The sequence below is a fragment of the Pseudophryne corroboree genome, chromosome 2 (genome assembly GCF_028390025.1).
Source record: "Pseudophryne corroboree isolate aPseCor3 chromosome 2, aPseCor3.hap2, whole genome shotgun sequence".
Classification (NCBI taxonomy): Eukaryota; Metazoa; Chordata; class Amphibia; order Anura; family Myobatrachidae; genus Pseudophryne; species Pseudophryne corroboree.
This window is the reverse complement of record NC_086445.1, coordinates 931,605,121-931,621,148: the sequence shown is the minus strand read 5'-3', so window position 1 is coordinate 931,621,148 and position 16,028 is coordinate 931,605,121. Positions and strand designations below refer to the sequence as shown.

The 16,028-nt window shown below is 46.7% G+C and overlaps 1 protein-coding gene across 2 annotated transcripts in view; it reads right to left on the bottom strand.

Annotated features, from left to right (window-relative positions):
* PRDX4 (peroxiredoxin 4) overlaps positions 1 to 16,028 on the bottom strand; it is a 92,048-nt gene that overhangs the window by 24,682 nt on the left and 51,338 nt on the right. Inside the window, exons 6-7 of one of the 2 annotated variants that reach the window (XM_063956234.1) lie at positions 13,612 to 13,646; positions 12,919 to 12,965 (exon numbers count right to left, since the gene is read on the bottom strand). In XM_063956234.1, the coding sequence (XP_063812304.1) occupies positions 12,919 to 12,965; positions 13,612 to 13,646 (82 nt within the window). The remainder of the gene's footprint in view (positions 1 to 12,918; positions 12,966 to 13,611; positions 13,647 to 16,028) is intronic. The other variant, XM_063956233.1, reaches the window with a different exon arrangement.

Here is a 16,028-nt window from a genome sequence, read left to right as displayed (position 1 = left end):
TCCCCCTATGACCCTCCTCCAAGCCTCAGTTAGGATACTGTGCCCGGACGAGCGTGCATAATAAGGAAGGATATTGAATCCCGGGTAAGACTCATACCAGCCACACCAATCACACCGTACAACCTGTGATCTGAACCCAGTTGACAGTATGATAACAACGAAGGAGCCTCTGAAAAGATGGCTCACAACAAGAATAACCCGATTTTTGTAACAATAACTATGTACAAGTATTGCAGACAATCCGCACTTGGGATGGGCGCCCAGCATCCACTACGGACTACGAGAAATAGAATTATCGGTAAGTAAATTCTTATTTTCTCTAATGTCCTAAGTGGATGCTGGGGACTCCGAAAGGACCATGGGGATTATACCAAAGCTCCCAAACGGGCGGGAGAGTGCGGATGACTCTGCAGCACCGAATGAGAGAACTCCAGGTCCTCCTCAGTCAGGGTGTGCCCCTGACCAAGTAGCAGCTCGGCAAAGTTGTAAAGCCGAGACCCCTCGGGCAGCCGCCCAAGATGAGCCCACTTCCTTGTGGAATGGGCTTTTACTGATTTTGGCTGTGGCAAGCCTGCCACAGAATGTGCAAGCTGAATTGTACTACAAATCCAGCGAGCAATCGTCTGCTTAGAAGCAGGAACACCCATCTTGTTGGGTGCATACAGGCTAAACAGCGAGTCAGATTTTCTGACTCCAGTCGTCCTGGAATATATTTTCAGGGCCCTGACAACGTCAAGTAACTTGGAGTCCTCCAAGTCCCTAGTAGCCGCAGGTACCACAATAGGTTGGTTCATGTGAAAAACAGAAAACACCTTAAGGAGAAATTGAGGACGAGTCCTCAATTCTGCCCTGTCAGAATGAAAAATTAAGTAAGGGCTTTTATATGATAAAGCCGCCCATTCTGACACACGCCTGGCTGAAGCCAGGGCTAATAGAATCTTCACCTTCCATGTGAAATATTTTAATTCCACAGTGGTGAGTGGATCAAACCAATGTGACTTTAGGAAACTCAAAACAACATTGAGATCCCAAGGTGCCACTGGGGGCACAAAAGGAGGCTGTATATGCAGTACCCCTTTTACAACGTCTGAACTTCAGGCACTGAAGCCAGTTCTTTCTGGAAGAAATTTGACAGGGTCGAAATTTGAACCTTAATGGACCCTAATTTTAGGCCCATAGACAGTCCTGTTTTCAGGAAATGTAGGAAACGACCCAGTTGGAATTCCTCTGTAGGGACCTTCTTGGCCTCACACCACGCAACATATTTTTGCCAAATGCGGTGAAAATGTTTTGCGGTTACATCCTTCCTGGCTTCGACCAGGGTAGGGATGACTTCATCTGGAATGCCCTTTCAGGATCCGGCGTTCAACTGCCATGCCGTCAAACGCAGCCGCGGTAAGTCTTGGAACAGACAAGGCCCCTGCTGGAGCAGGTCCTTTCTTAAAGGTAGAGGCCACGGTTCTTCCGTGAGCATCTCTTGAAGTTCCGGGTACCAAGTCCTTCTTGACCCATCCGGAACCACGAGTATCGTTCTTACTCATCTCCTTCTTATGATTCTCAGTACTTTTGGTATGAGATGCATAGGAGGGAACACATACCCTGACTGGTACACCCACAGTGTTACCAGAGCGTCCACCGCTATTGCCTGAGGGTCCCTTGACCTGGCGCAATATTTGTCTAGTTTTTTGTTCAGGCGGGACGCCATCATGTCCACCTTTGGTTTTTCCCAACGGTTTACAATCATGTGGAAAACTTCCCGCTGAAGTCCCCACTCTCCCGGGTGGAGGTTATGCCTGCTGAGGAAGTTTGCTTCCCAGTTTTCCACTCCCGGAATTAACACTGCTGAGAGTGTTATCACATGATTTTTCGCCCAGCGAAGAATCCTTGCAGTTTCTGCCATTTCCCTCCTGCTTCATGTGTCGCCCTGTCTGTTTACGTGGGCGACTGCCGTGATGTTGTCCCACTGGATCAATACCGGCTGACCTTGAAGCAGAGGTCTTGCTAAGCTTAGAGCCTTGTAAATTGCCCTTAGCTCCAGTATATTTATGTGGAGAGAAGTCTCCAGACTTGATCACACTCCCTGGAAATTTTTTCCTTGTGTGACTGCTCCCCAGCCACTCAGGCTGGCATCCGTGGTCACCAGGACCCAGTCCTGAATGTCGAATCTGCGGCCCTTTCATAGATGAGCACTCTGCAGCCACCGCAGAAGAAAACACCCTTGTCCTTGGAGACAGGGTTATCCGCTGATGCATCTGAAGATGCGATCCGGACCATTTTCCCAGCAGATTCCACTGAAAGGTTCTTGCGTGAAATCTACCGAATGGGATCGCTTTGTAAGAAACCACCATTTTTCACAGGACCTTTGTGCAATGATGCACTGATACTTTTCCTGGTTTTAGGAGGTTCCTGACTAGCTCGGATAACTCCCTGGTCTTCTTCTCCGGGAGAAAACATCCTTTTCTGTACTGTGTCCAGAATCATTCCTAGGAACATTAGACGTGTCGTCGGAAAAAGCTGCGATTTTGGAATATTTAGAATCCACTCGTGCTGTCGTAGAACTACTTGAGATAGTGCTACTCCGACCGCCAACTGTTCTCTGGACCTTGCCCTTATCAGGAAAGGGTCCATATTTCTTTTAGGAAGAATCATCATTTCGGCCATTACCATGGTAAAGACCCGGGGTGCCGTGGACAATCCAAACGGCAGCGTCTGAACTGATAGTGACAGTTCTGTACCACGAACCTGAGATACCCTTGGTGAGAAGGGCAAAATTTGGACATGTAGGTAAGCGTCCCTGATATCCAGTGACACCATATCGTCCTGGTTCGCTATCACTGCTCTGAGTGACTCCATCTTGATTTGAACCCTTGTATGTAATTGTTCAAATCTTTTAGATCTCACCGAGCCGTTTGGCTTCAGTACCACAATATAGTGTGGAATAATACCCCTTCCCTTGTTGTAGGAGGGGTACTTTGATTATCACCTGCTGGGAATACAGCCTGTGAATTTTTTTCCAATACTGCCTCCCTGTCGGAGGGAGACGTTGGTAAAGCAGACTTCAGGAACTTGTGAGGGGAAGACGTCTCGAATTTCCAATGTACACCTGGGATACTACGTGTAGGATCCAGGAGTCCACTTGCGAGTGAGCCCACTGCGTGCTGAAACTCTTGAGATGACCCCCCACCGCACCTGAGTCCGCTTGTATGGCCCCAGCGTCATGCTGCGGACTTGGCAGAAGCTGTGGAGGACTTCTGTTCCTGGGAATGGGCTGCCTGCTGCAGTCTTCTTCCCTTTCCTCTAACCCTGGGCAGATATGACTGGCCTTTTGCCCCCTGCCTTTATGGGTACGAAAGGACTGAGACTGAAAAGACTGTGTCCTTTTCTGCTGAGATGTGACTTGGGGTAACAAAAGTGGATTTTCCAGCTGTTGCCATGGCCACCAGGTCCGATGGACCGCCCCTTTATACGGCAATACTTCCATGTGCCGTCTGGAATCTGCATCACCTGACCACTGTCGTGTCTATAAACATCGTCTGGCAGATATGGACATCACATCTACTCTTGATGCCAGAATGCAAATATCCCTCTGCGCATCTCGCATATATAGAAATGCATCCTTAAAATGCTCTATAGTCAATAAAATATTGTTCCTGTCAAGGGTATCAATATTTTCAGTCAGGAAATCCGACCAAGCCCCCCCAGCGCTGCACATCCAGGCTGAGGCGATTGCTGGTCGTAGTATAACACCAGTATGTGTGTATATACTTTTTAGGATATTTGTCAGCTTCCTATCAGCTGGCTCTTTGAGGGCGGCCGTATCTGGAGACGGTAACGCCACTTGTTTTTATAAGCGTGTGAGCGCCTTATCCACCCTAAGGTGTGTTTCCCAACTCGCCCTCACTTCTGGCGGGAAAGGGTATACCTCCAATAATTTTCTATCGGAGGAAACACACGTATCATCACACACTTTAATTTATCTGATTCAGGAAAAACTACAAGTAGATTATTCCCACCCTACATAATACCCTTATTTGTGGTACTTGTAGTATCAGAAATATGTAACACCTCCTTCATTGCCCTTAACATGTAACGTGTGGCCCTAAAGGAAAATACGTTTGTTTCTTCACCGTCGACACTGAAGTCAGTGTCCGTGTCTGTGTCTGTGTCGACCAACTGAGGTAAATGGGCGTTTTTACAAGCCCCTGACGGTGTCTGAGACGCCTGGACAGGTACTAATTTGTTTGCCGGCCGTCTCATGTCGTCAACCGACCTTGCATCGTGTTGACATTATCACGTAATTCCTAAATAAGCCATCCATTCCGGTGTCGACTCCCTAGAGAGTGACATCACCAATACAGGCAATTTGCTCCGCCTCCTCACCAACATCGTCCTCCTACATGTCGACACACACGTACCGACACACAGCACACACACAGGGAATGCTCTGATAGAGGACAGGACCCCACTAGCCCTTTGGGGAGACAGAGGGAGAGTTTGCCAGCACACACCAAAAACGCTATGATTATACAGGGACAACCCCTTATACAAGTGTTTTCCCTTATAGCATTTTCACATATGTAATCATATCGCCAAATAAGTGCCCCCCCTCTCTGTTTTAACCCTGTTTCTGTAGTGCAGTGCAGGGGAGAGCCTGGGAGCCTTCCTCACAGCAGAGCTGAGCAGGAAAATGGCGCCGTGTGCTGAGGAGAATAGGCCCCGCCCCCTAAAACGGCGGGCTCTTCTCCCGGAGTTTGTGAGATCTGGCAGGGGTTAAATACATCCATATAGCCTCAAGGGCTATATGTGATGTATTTTAGCCATAAAAAAGGTATAATACATTGCTGCCCAGGGCGCCCCCCCCAGCGCCCTGCACCCTCAGTGACCGCTGGTATGAAGTGTGCTGACAACAATGGCGCACAGCTGCAGTGCTGTGCGCTACCTTATGAAGACTGAAAGTCTTCTGCCGCCTGTTTCTGGACCTCTTCAACTTCGGCATCTGCAAGGGGGGTCGGCGGCACGGCTCCGGGACGAACCCCAGGGTGAGACCTGTGTTCCGACTCCCTCTGGAGCTAATGGTGTCCAGTAGCCTAAGAAGCAAATCCATCCTGCACGCAGGTGAGTTTACTTCTCTCCCCTAAGTCCCTCGTAGCAGTGAGCCTGTTGCCAGCAGGACTCACTGAAAATAAAAAACCTAACTTAAACTTTTATTCTAAGCAGCTCAGGAGAGCCACCTAGATTGCACCCTTCTCGGCCGGGCACAAAAATCTAACTGAGGCTTGGAGGAGGGTCATAGGGGGAGGAGCCAGTGCACACCACCTGATCCTAAAGCTTTTATTATTGTGCCCTGTCTCCTGCGGAGCCGCTAAACCCCATGGTCCTGACGGAGTCCCCAGCATCCACTTAGGACGTTAGAGAAATAAATATATATATATATATATCATTCAAAAACGGGTGGCACTCACGAGGACTTGTCACAGCAGAAAGAAAAAAACGAGAGACTGAGCTCTGGTAACGTTTCAGCTATATTCTAGCTTTTGTCAGACCAAACATATACATACAAAAAGCAAACATTTATACCTTACCCCACACCTAATGACCCTCCTCCCTGGTCCGGTGCGCTGGCGAGGGGAGATGACGCTGTTCACCCCAATCGCGTGTGTTTGTCTCACCTGCTGCCTCGCGCCATACACCTCCATCCTGCTCATCGGCAGCGGCTAATTGACGTCACCACGCTCTGACTGCGGGACGCGTTCATTCCTCCTGCCCGGCCCCGGTTACCTAGGGAACCAATAAACAAAATACAACAACGTGTTACATAGACAAACCATAAGCATAATCCCACATGCATGACACCAATATACTAACTGTCTTAGACTATAATAGTAACAAAGATGCTAGTTCTGGTACTATACAGCAATGTATCTACCAATATGTTAATTTTGTATCCTACAAATAGCATTGACTTTACTATATCATTATATGTCCAATGTTAAACGGATAACCTACAACTCCCTATGATTGCTAACCATTATATGGCTAATCTAGTCTCATTACATTGTAGTCACTACACATATGAGGTTTAGATTCCTCGCTAATCTAATAAACTGGACAAACAGACCTAATTTAACTATAGAAAGCAATTCAGAGGCATTTGTTCATTCAACCCCCCGGGTGATAGCGTGTTAAGAAAATGAATCCATCTCGCCTCACGTTGTAATAACAATTTCTCTCTATTACCTCCTCTTAATCTCTCAGGTTCCTGATCTATGATCTTATATTTCAGGCATGATAAATTATGTTTAAACCTAGCAAAATGGCGCGCTACTGGTTGCGCCTGACTTTCGCCACCCAAGGCCGCTCTTATCGCCGACCTATGCATGGCCATTCTCTCCCGAAACTTAGTATTTAACTTATCGTATAGTATAGTATCAGAACTAGCATCTTTGTTACTATTATAGTCTAAGACAGTTAGTATATTGGTGTCATGCATGTGGGATTATGCTTATGGTTTGTCTATGTAACACGTTGTTGTATTTTGTTTATTGGTTCCCTAGGTAACCGGGGCCGGGTAGGAGGAGTGAACGCGTCCCGCAGTCAGAGCGTGGTGACGTCAATTAGCCGCTGCCGATGAGCAGGATGGAGGTGTATGGCGCGAGGCAGCAGGTGAGACAAACACACGCGATTGGGGTGAACAGTGTCATCTCCCCTCGCCAGCGCACCGGACCAGGGAGGAGGGTCATTAGGTGTGGGGTAAGGTATAAATGTTTGCTTTTTGTATGTATATGTTTGGTCTGACGAAAGCTAGAATATAGCTGAAACGTTACCAGAGCTCAGTCTCTCTCGTTTTTTCTTTCTGCTGTGACAAGTCCTCGTGAGTGCCACCCGTTTTTGAATGATTTACATTGGCATGCAGCCAGGGAAGGCACGGGGGGAGCTGTTAATAGAGACAGAGTGCCGGTCATTTTGGAATATAATATATATAATAAGATTTTACTTACCGATAAATCTATTTCTCGGAGTCCGTAGTTGATGCTGGGGTTCCTGAAAGGACCATGGGGAATAGCGGCTCCGCAGGAGACAGGGCACAAAAAGTAAAGCTTTTCCAGATCAGGTGGTGTGCACTGGCTCCTCCCCCTATGACCCTCCTCCAGACTCCAGTTAGGTACTGTGCCCGGACGAGCGTACACAATAAGGGAGGATTTTGAATCCCGGGTAAGACTCATACCAGCCACACCAATCACACCGTACAACCTGTGATCTAAACCCAGTTAACAGTATGATAACAGCGGAGCCTCTGAAAGATGGCTTCCTTCAACAATAACCCGAATTAGTTAACAATAACTATGTACAATTATTGCAGATAATCCGCACTTGGGATGGGCGCCCAGCATCCACTACGGACTCCGAGAAATAGATTTATCGGTAAGGAAAATCTTATTTTCTCTATCGTCCTAGTGGATGCTGGGGTTCCTGAAAGGACCATGGGGATTATACCAAAGCTCCCAAACGGGCGGGAGAGTGCGGATGACTCTGCAGCACCGAATGAGAGAACTCCAGGTCCTCCTTAGCCAGAGTATCAAATGTGTAAAATTTTACAAACGTGTTCTCCCCTGACCACGTAGCTGCTCGGCAGAGTTGTAATGCCGAGACCCCTCGGGCAGCCGCCCAAGATGAGCCCACCTTCCTTGTGGAGTGGGCCTTTACAGATTTAGGCTGTGGCAGGCCTGCCACAGAATGTGCAAGTTGGATTGTGCTACAGATCCAACGAGCAATCGTCTGCTTAGACGCAGGAGCACCCATCTTGTTGGGTGCATACAATATAAACAACGAGTCAGATTTTCTGACTCCAGCTGTCCTTGCAATATATATTTTTAATGCTCTGACAACGTCCAGTAACTTGGAGTCCTCCAAGTCACTTGTAGCCGCAGGCACTACAATAGGCTGGTTCAGATGAAATGCTGACACCACCTTAGGGAGAAAATGCGGACGAGTCCGCAGTTCTGCCCTGTCCGAATGGAAAATCAGATATGGGCTTTTGTAAGATAAAGCTGCCAGTTCTGACACTCTCCTGGCCGAAGCCAGGGCTAGAAGCATGGTCACTTTCCATGTGAGATATTTCAAATCCACCTTTTTTAGTGGTTCAAACCAATGAGATTTTAGGAAGTCCAAAACCACATTGAGATCCCACGGTGCCACTGGAGGCACCACAGGAGGCTGTATATGCAGCACTCCCTTAACAAAGGTCTGGACTTCAGGGACTGAAGCCAATTCTTTTTGAAAGAAAATCGACAGGGCCGAAATTTGAACCTTAATAGATCCCAATTTGAGACCCATAGACAATCCTGATTGCAGGAAATGTAGGAATCGACCCAGTTGAAATTCCTCCGTCGGAGCACTCCGATCTTCGCACCACGCAACATATTTTCGCCAAATTCGGTGATAATGTTGCACGGTTACTTCCTTCCTTGCTTTAATCAAAGTAGGAATGACTTCTTCCGGCATGCCTTTTTCCTTTAGGATCCGGCGTTCAACCGCCATGCCGTCAAACGCAGCCGCGGTAAGTCTTGAAACAGACAGGGACCCTGCTGAAGCAAGTCCCTCCTTAGAGGTAGAGGCCACGGATCTTCCGTGATCATCTCTTGAAGTTCCGGGTACCAAGTCCTTCTTGGCCAATCCGGAACCACTAGTATCGTTCTCACGCCTCTTTGCCGTATAATTCTCAATACTTTTGGTATGAGAGGCAGAGGAGGAAACACATACACCGACTGGTACACCCAAGGCGTTACCAGCGCGTCCACAGCTATTGCCTGCGGATCTCTTGACCTGGCGCAATACCTGTCCAGTTTTTTGTTGAGGCGAGACGCCATCATGTCCACCATTGGTCTTTCCCAACGGGTTACCAGCATGTGGAAGACTTCTGGATGAAGTCCCCACTCTCCCGGGTGAAGATCGTGTCTGCTGAGGAAGTCTGCTTCCCAGTTGTCCACTCCCGGGATGAACACTGCTGACAGTGCTATCACATGATTCTCTGCCCAGCGAAGAATCCTTGCAGCTTCTGCCATTGCACTCCTGCTTCTTGTGCCGCCCTGTCTGTTCACATGGGCGACTGCCGTGATGTTGTCCGACTGGATCAACACCGGTTTTCCTTGAAGCAGAGGTTCTGCCTGGCTTAGAGCATTGTATATTGCTCTTAGTTCCAGAATGTTTATGTGAAGAGACGTTTCCAGGCTCGTCCATACTCCCTGGAAGTTTCTTCCTTGTGTGACTGCTCCCCAGCCTCTCAGGCTGGCGTCCGTGGTCACCAGGATCCAATCCTGTATGCCGAATCTGCGGCCCTCCAATAGATGAGGACTCTGCAACCACCACAGAAGAGACACCCTTGTCCTTGGAGACAGGGTTATCCGTAGGTGCATCTGAAGATGCGACCCTGACCATTTGTCCAACAGATCCCTTTGGAAAATTTTTGCGTGGAATCTGCCGAATGGAATTGCTTCGTAAGAAGCCACCATTTTTCCCAGGACTCTTGTGCATTGATGTACAGACACCTTTCCTGGTTTTAGGAGGTTCCTGACAAGCTCTGATAACTCCTTGGCTTTTTCCTCCGGGAGAAAAACCTTTTTCTGAACCGTGTCCAGAATCATCCCTAGGAACAGCAGACGAGTTGTCGGCATTAACTGGGATTTTGGAATATTCAGAATCCACCCGTGCTGTTTTAGCACTTCTTGAGACAGTGCTAATCCCATCTCTAGCTGTTCTCTGGACCTTGCCCTTATTAGGAGATCGTCCAAGTATGGGATAATCAATACGCCTTTTCTTCGAAGAAGAATCATCATCTCGGCCATTACCTTTGTAAAGACCCGAGGTGCCGTGGACAATCCGAACGGCAGCGTCTGAAACTGATAGTGACAGTTTTGTACAACGAACCTGAGGTACCCCTGGTGTGAGGGGTAAATTGGAACGTGGAGATACGCATCCTTGATGTCCAAGGATACCATAAAGTCCCCCTCTTCCAGGTTCGCTATCACTGCTCTGAGTGACTCCATCTTGAACTTGAACTTCTTTATGTACAGGTTCAAGGACTTCAGATTTAGAATAGGCCTTACCGAGCCATCCGGCTTCGGTACCACAAAAAGAGTGGAATAATACCCCTTCCCTTGTTGCAGAAGAGGTACCTTGACTATCACCTGCTGAGAGTACAGCTTGTGAATGGCTTCCAAAACCGTCTCCCTTTCGGAGGGGGACGTTGGTAAAGCAGACTTCAGGAAACGGCGAGGTGGATCTGTCTCTAATTCCAACCTGTACCCCTGAGATATTATCTGCAGGATCCAGGGATCTACTTGCGAGTGAGCCCACTGCGCGCTGTAATTTTTGAGACGACCCCCCACCGTCCCCGAGTCCGCTTGAGAAGCCCCAGCGTCATGCTGAGGCTTTTGTAGAAGCCGGGGAGGGCTTCTGATCCTGGGAAGGAGCTGCCTGTTGCTGTCTCTTCCCTCGACCTCTGCCTCGTGGCAGATATGAATAGCCCTTTGCTCTCTTATTTTTAAAGGAACGAAAGGGCTGCGGTTGAAAGGTCGGTGCCTTTTTCTGTTGGGGAGTGACTTGAGGTAGAAAGGTGGATTTCCCGGCTGTAGCCGTGGCCACCAAATCTGATAGACCGACTCCAAATAACTCCTCCCCTTTATACTGCAAAACTTCCATATGCCGTTTTGAATCCGCATCGCCTGTCCACTGTCGCGTCCATAAAGCTCTTCTGGCCGAAATGGACATAGCACTTACCCGTGATGCCAGTGTGCAGATATCCCTCTGTGCATCACGCATATAAAGAAATGCATCCTTTATTTGTTCTAACGACAGTAAAATATTGTCCCTGTCCAGGGTATCAATATTTTCAATCAGGGACTCTGACCAAACTACCCCAGCACTGCACATCCAGGCAGTCGCTATAGCTGGTCGTAGTATAACACCTGCATGTGTGTATATACTTTTTTGGATATTTTCCATCCTCCTATCTGATGGATCTTTAAGTGCGGCCGTCTCAGGAGAGGGTAACGCCACTTGTTTAGATAAGCGTGTTAGCGCCTTGTCCACCCTAGGAGGTGTTTCCCAGCGCTCCCTAACCTCTGGCGGGAAAGGGTATAATGCCAGTAATTTCTTTGAAATTATCAGCTTTTTATCAGGGGCAACCCACGCTTCATTACACACGTCATTTAGTTCTTCTGATTCAGGAAAAACTATAGGTAGTTTTTTCACACCCCACATAATACCCTGTTTAGTGGTACCTGTAGTATCAGCTAAATGTAACGCCTCCTTCATTGCCAAAATCATATAACGTGTGGCCCTACTGGAAAATACGGTTGATTCGTCACAGTCACCACTGGAGTCATCGCCTGTGTCTGGGTCTGTGTCGACCGACTGAGGCAAAGGGCGTTTCACAGCCCCTGACGGTGTTTGAGTCGCCTGGACAGGCACTAATTGATTGTCCGGCCGTCTCATGTCGTCAAACGACTGCTTTAGCGTGTTGACACTATCCCGTAGTTCCATAAATAAAGGCATCCATTCTGGTGTCGACTCCCTAGGGGGTGACATCCTCATATTTGGCAATTGCTCCGCCTCCACGCCAATATCGTCCTCATACATGTCGACACACACGTACCGACACACAGCAGACACACAGGGAATGCTCCTAACGAAGACAGGACCCACTAGCCCTTTGGGGAGACAGAGGGAGAGTTTGCCAGCACACACCAAAAGCGCTATATATATATATATATATATCAGGGATAGCCTTATAATAAGTGCTCCCTTATAGCTGCTTTGTTATATCAAAATATCGCCATAAATTTGCCCCCCCTCTCTGTTTTACCCTGTTTCTGTAGTGCAGTGCAGGGGAGAGACTTGGGAGCCGTCCTGACCAGCGGAGCTGTGAGAGGAAATGGCGCCGTGTGCTGAGGAGATAGGCCCCGCCCCTTTTCTGGCGGGCTCGTCCCCCGCTATTTAGAGAAATCAGGCAGGGGTTAAATATCTCCATATAGCCTCTGGGGGCTATATGTGAGGTATTTTTAGCCTTTATATAGGTTACATTTGCCTCCCAGGGCGCCCCCCTCCCAGCGCCCTGCACCCTCAGTGACTGCCGTGTGAAGTGTGCTGAGAGGAAAATGGCGCACAGCTGCAGTGCTGTGCGCTACCTTTAGAAGACTGCAGGAGTCTTCAGCCGCCGATTCTGGACCTCTTCTGACTTCAGCATCTGCAAGGGGGCCGGCGGCGCGGCTCCGGTGACCATCCAGGCTGTACCTGTGATCGTCCCTCTGGAGCTTGATGTCCAGTAGCCAAGAAGCCAATCCATCCTGGTGAGTTGACTCCTTCTCCCCTCAGTCCCTCGCTGCAGTGATCCTGTTGCCAGCAGGAATCACTGTAAAATAAAAAACCTAGCTAAACTTTTTCTAAGCAGCTCTTTAGGAGAGCCACCTAGATTGCACCCTTCTCGGCCGGGCACAAAAATCTAACTGGAGTCTGGAGGAGGGTCATAGGGGGAGGAGCCAGTGCACACCACCTGATCTGGAAAAGCTTTACTTTTTGTGCCCTGTCTCCTGCGGAGCCGCTATTCCCCATGGTCCTTTCAGGAACCCCAGCATCCACTAGGACGATAGAGAAATATATATATATATATATATATATATATATATATATATATATATATATATATATATATATATATATATATATATATATATATATATATATATATATATATTTTTTTTTTTTTTTTTTTTTTTTTTTATTTGACTCCACAGCCAACAGCATTTTCCAGCTTCTTTGTTGACATTTTTAAGACAAGCATTCATAATACTGAATACTAATTAACAGAAATTTAACAGATCAATGAATCTTAAAAATTGTGTGCTCTATAAATTAACTTACAGTTCCTGCTTTGGCCACCAAACTTTCATAATATCATCAGGTCTGATCTAATTTAAACAAATGTAGTACTTTCAGAATGAAATTATAGGTAGAACGCGCCTATAGTAGAGATGCTTTCTGTAACAATAAGCAGCTTCATGCACTAGCTACACAGGCGGATATTCAAACCCCGCAGCTAACTGCCAGGCCAGAGCAATTGATTCAGTGGGGATTATCCAGTGCACTGTCCAAAGTCAGACTGAACCACAAAGTCTGTAAGTAAACTGCAAAATCAGGGGGTGCGTGCACAGGGAAAACCCACCATAATGTACACGGAATCAGTGGGTTTCCGCGCCTGAAACCTGTTAGGCGCACGGAAAAAAAAACAAAAACATTTAATAGAAGAGCTTTTCTATAGGGATTTTAACCGGCAATTATCCACAGAGTTTGATGCAATATCCCCCAGAAGCGGGGAAATTCTTTTATAATTGATACAGACAGAACTGCCTCTTCAAGAGAAGGAAAAATATAGACAGTACTACAAAGAATCACACTTGAATATCAGTCTCCTTCAGCAACTGCCAAACACAGGCATTTAAAGTAAATCTGGCCAAGAAAAAATTAAATAAAAAAGATAAAAAAATATTTAAAAAAAAATAATAAAAAGTTTGAACATACGAGAATAAAAAAAGAAAGAAGTAGTAGTACACTTACCGTTTCACTACCAGGTTTCCACCCTGCAGGGCAAACTTAAGACAAAGGGGAAAAAAAAAAATCCACTTAGCCAGAATGAATTACATTTAGGAATTCAGAAATTAATATAGCATTTCTAAGTGGAATTAAACCAATCAAGATGTATTTATCCTAAAAATTCATATGCATCCATTCTAGATATAGAATGACCGCTTATTTTGCATAAAATATTCCATAATGTATGGGATAACACTACACCTGAGTAGAGCTTTAACAAAAAAAGAAAGAAAGAAAAAAAATAAAAAAAAAATAAAAGCCTCCTTCACAAGGTAAATTCATGTCAGCTGAAGAAAATGTCAACATATCGTCGCTTGTGGCCCACTGGTCTCTTACCTTGTCCCAGACAGCAGCAACCTCCGGAAGAGTCATCTGATGGATTGGTGTTCCCATGAGTATTATCCAGTCTATTTCTAACCCTAATCCCTACCCTTATCCCCCACCCCCTGTTGGCAAATCCAAATGTTAACATTCTGAGAATGTCATGATTTCAGATGTCTACATCATAACTGTTAACGTTTTATATTAAAATTCTGTACATAGTGTCCCATATTGATGGGACACATTTTACTTTTAATTTACAAGAGCGTGTATTGTATTTCAAAGTCTGACTTTCCAGGACATTGATCCTTAAAGTTATGGCCGAGCAAAGAAGCCCTCACCCACATGCTGACTAGTCAGGCTGTAGACACATGCCCACGTGAGACCGATTGTGTATGCTTCAACCGAGCAGAGAAGCTCTCATCCACTGGCTGACTAGTATAGTCGTAGGCAAACAAACACACTGCATATGGTGTCACTCCCTCCTTTTTTAATCCTTGTCGGCTGTCTTGCCCGTGAATTGTCACGCCAAGCTCGGTCAACACAGAGGGAATATTTGGTCGCTCTTTGTTCTTGTGATTGCTACCCACATATCAAGGTTACAGCACTTAATGATGTCACCATAGACGCAAACAGAAGTTGCAGAGAGAAATAGCGCCCACCATAGTGTGGTGGTCGCTAACAGAACCCAAGAATGTTCTCCTCAAGGTGGTGACCATCTAAGGGATGTTATATTCAAACCTTTAACACTGGCATGAACTCCTGTACCTGTTCTAGGTATTACACAGTTCTTAATAAATGTGTTTGTTCCAGTTCCTTACATTTAAAATGTGTCCCATCATTATGGGACACAGTGTGTGGGTGTGTAATGTAATATTATATTATATACAGACACAAAGAGGTAAGAAGAAAAAAAAAAAAAAAAATACCCGCACAAATTTTAGACATAACACCGGATGCTGCAATCACATAGAAATACCATGGTCATCCTACTTTCAATACACTAGGAAGTAGCCAAAAGAGACCAGCACACCACCATCACTGGAAAAAAAAAATAAGAATTTACTCACCGGTAATTCTATTTCTCGTAGTCCGTAGTGGATGCTGGGAACTCCGTAAGGACCATGGGAAGAGCGGGCTCCACAGGAGACTGGGCACTCTAAAAGAAAGATTAGGTACTATCTGGTGTGCACTGGCTCCTCCCTCTATGCCCCTCCTCCAGACCTCAGTTAGGGAAACTGTGCCCGGAAGAGCTGACACAATAAGGAAAGGATTTGGAATCCCGGGTAAGACTCATACCAGCCACACCAATCACACCGTATAACTCATAATACTATACCCAGTTAACAGTATGAATAACAACTGAGCCTCACGAAAAGACGGCTCATAACAATAACCCTTTAGAAAGGCAATAACTATATACAAATATTGCAGACAATCCGCACTTGGGATGGACGCCCAGCATCCACTACGGACTACGAGAAATAGAATTACCGGTGAGTAAATTCTTATTTTCTCTGACGTCCTAGTGGATGCTGGGAACTCCGTAAGGACCATGGGGATTATACCAAAGCTCCCAAACGGGCGGGAGAGTGCGGATGACTCTGCAGCACCGAATGAGCAAACTCAAGGTCCTCCTCAGCCAGGGTATCAAACTTGTAGAATTTTGCAAATGTGTAGGAACCCGACCAAGTAGCAGCTCGGCAAAGCTGTAAAGCCGAGACCCCTCGGGCAGCCGCCCAAGAAGAGCCCACCTTCCTCGTGGAATGGGCTTTTACCGATTTAGGATGCGGCAGTCCAGCCGCAGAAAGTGCAAGTTGAATTGTGCTATAGATCCAGCGAGCAATAGTCTGCTTTGAAGCAGGAGCACCCAGCTTGTTGGGTGCATACAGGATAAATAGGGAGTCAGTTTTCCTGACTCTAGCCATCCTGGAAACATAGATTTTCAGGGCCCTGACTACGTCCAGCAACTTGGAATCTTCAAAGTCCCGAGTAGCCGCAGCCACCACAATAGGTTGGTTCAATGAAACGCTGATACCACCTTAGGAAGAAATTGGGAA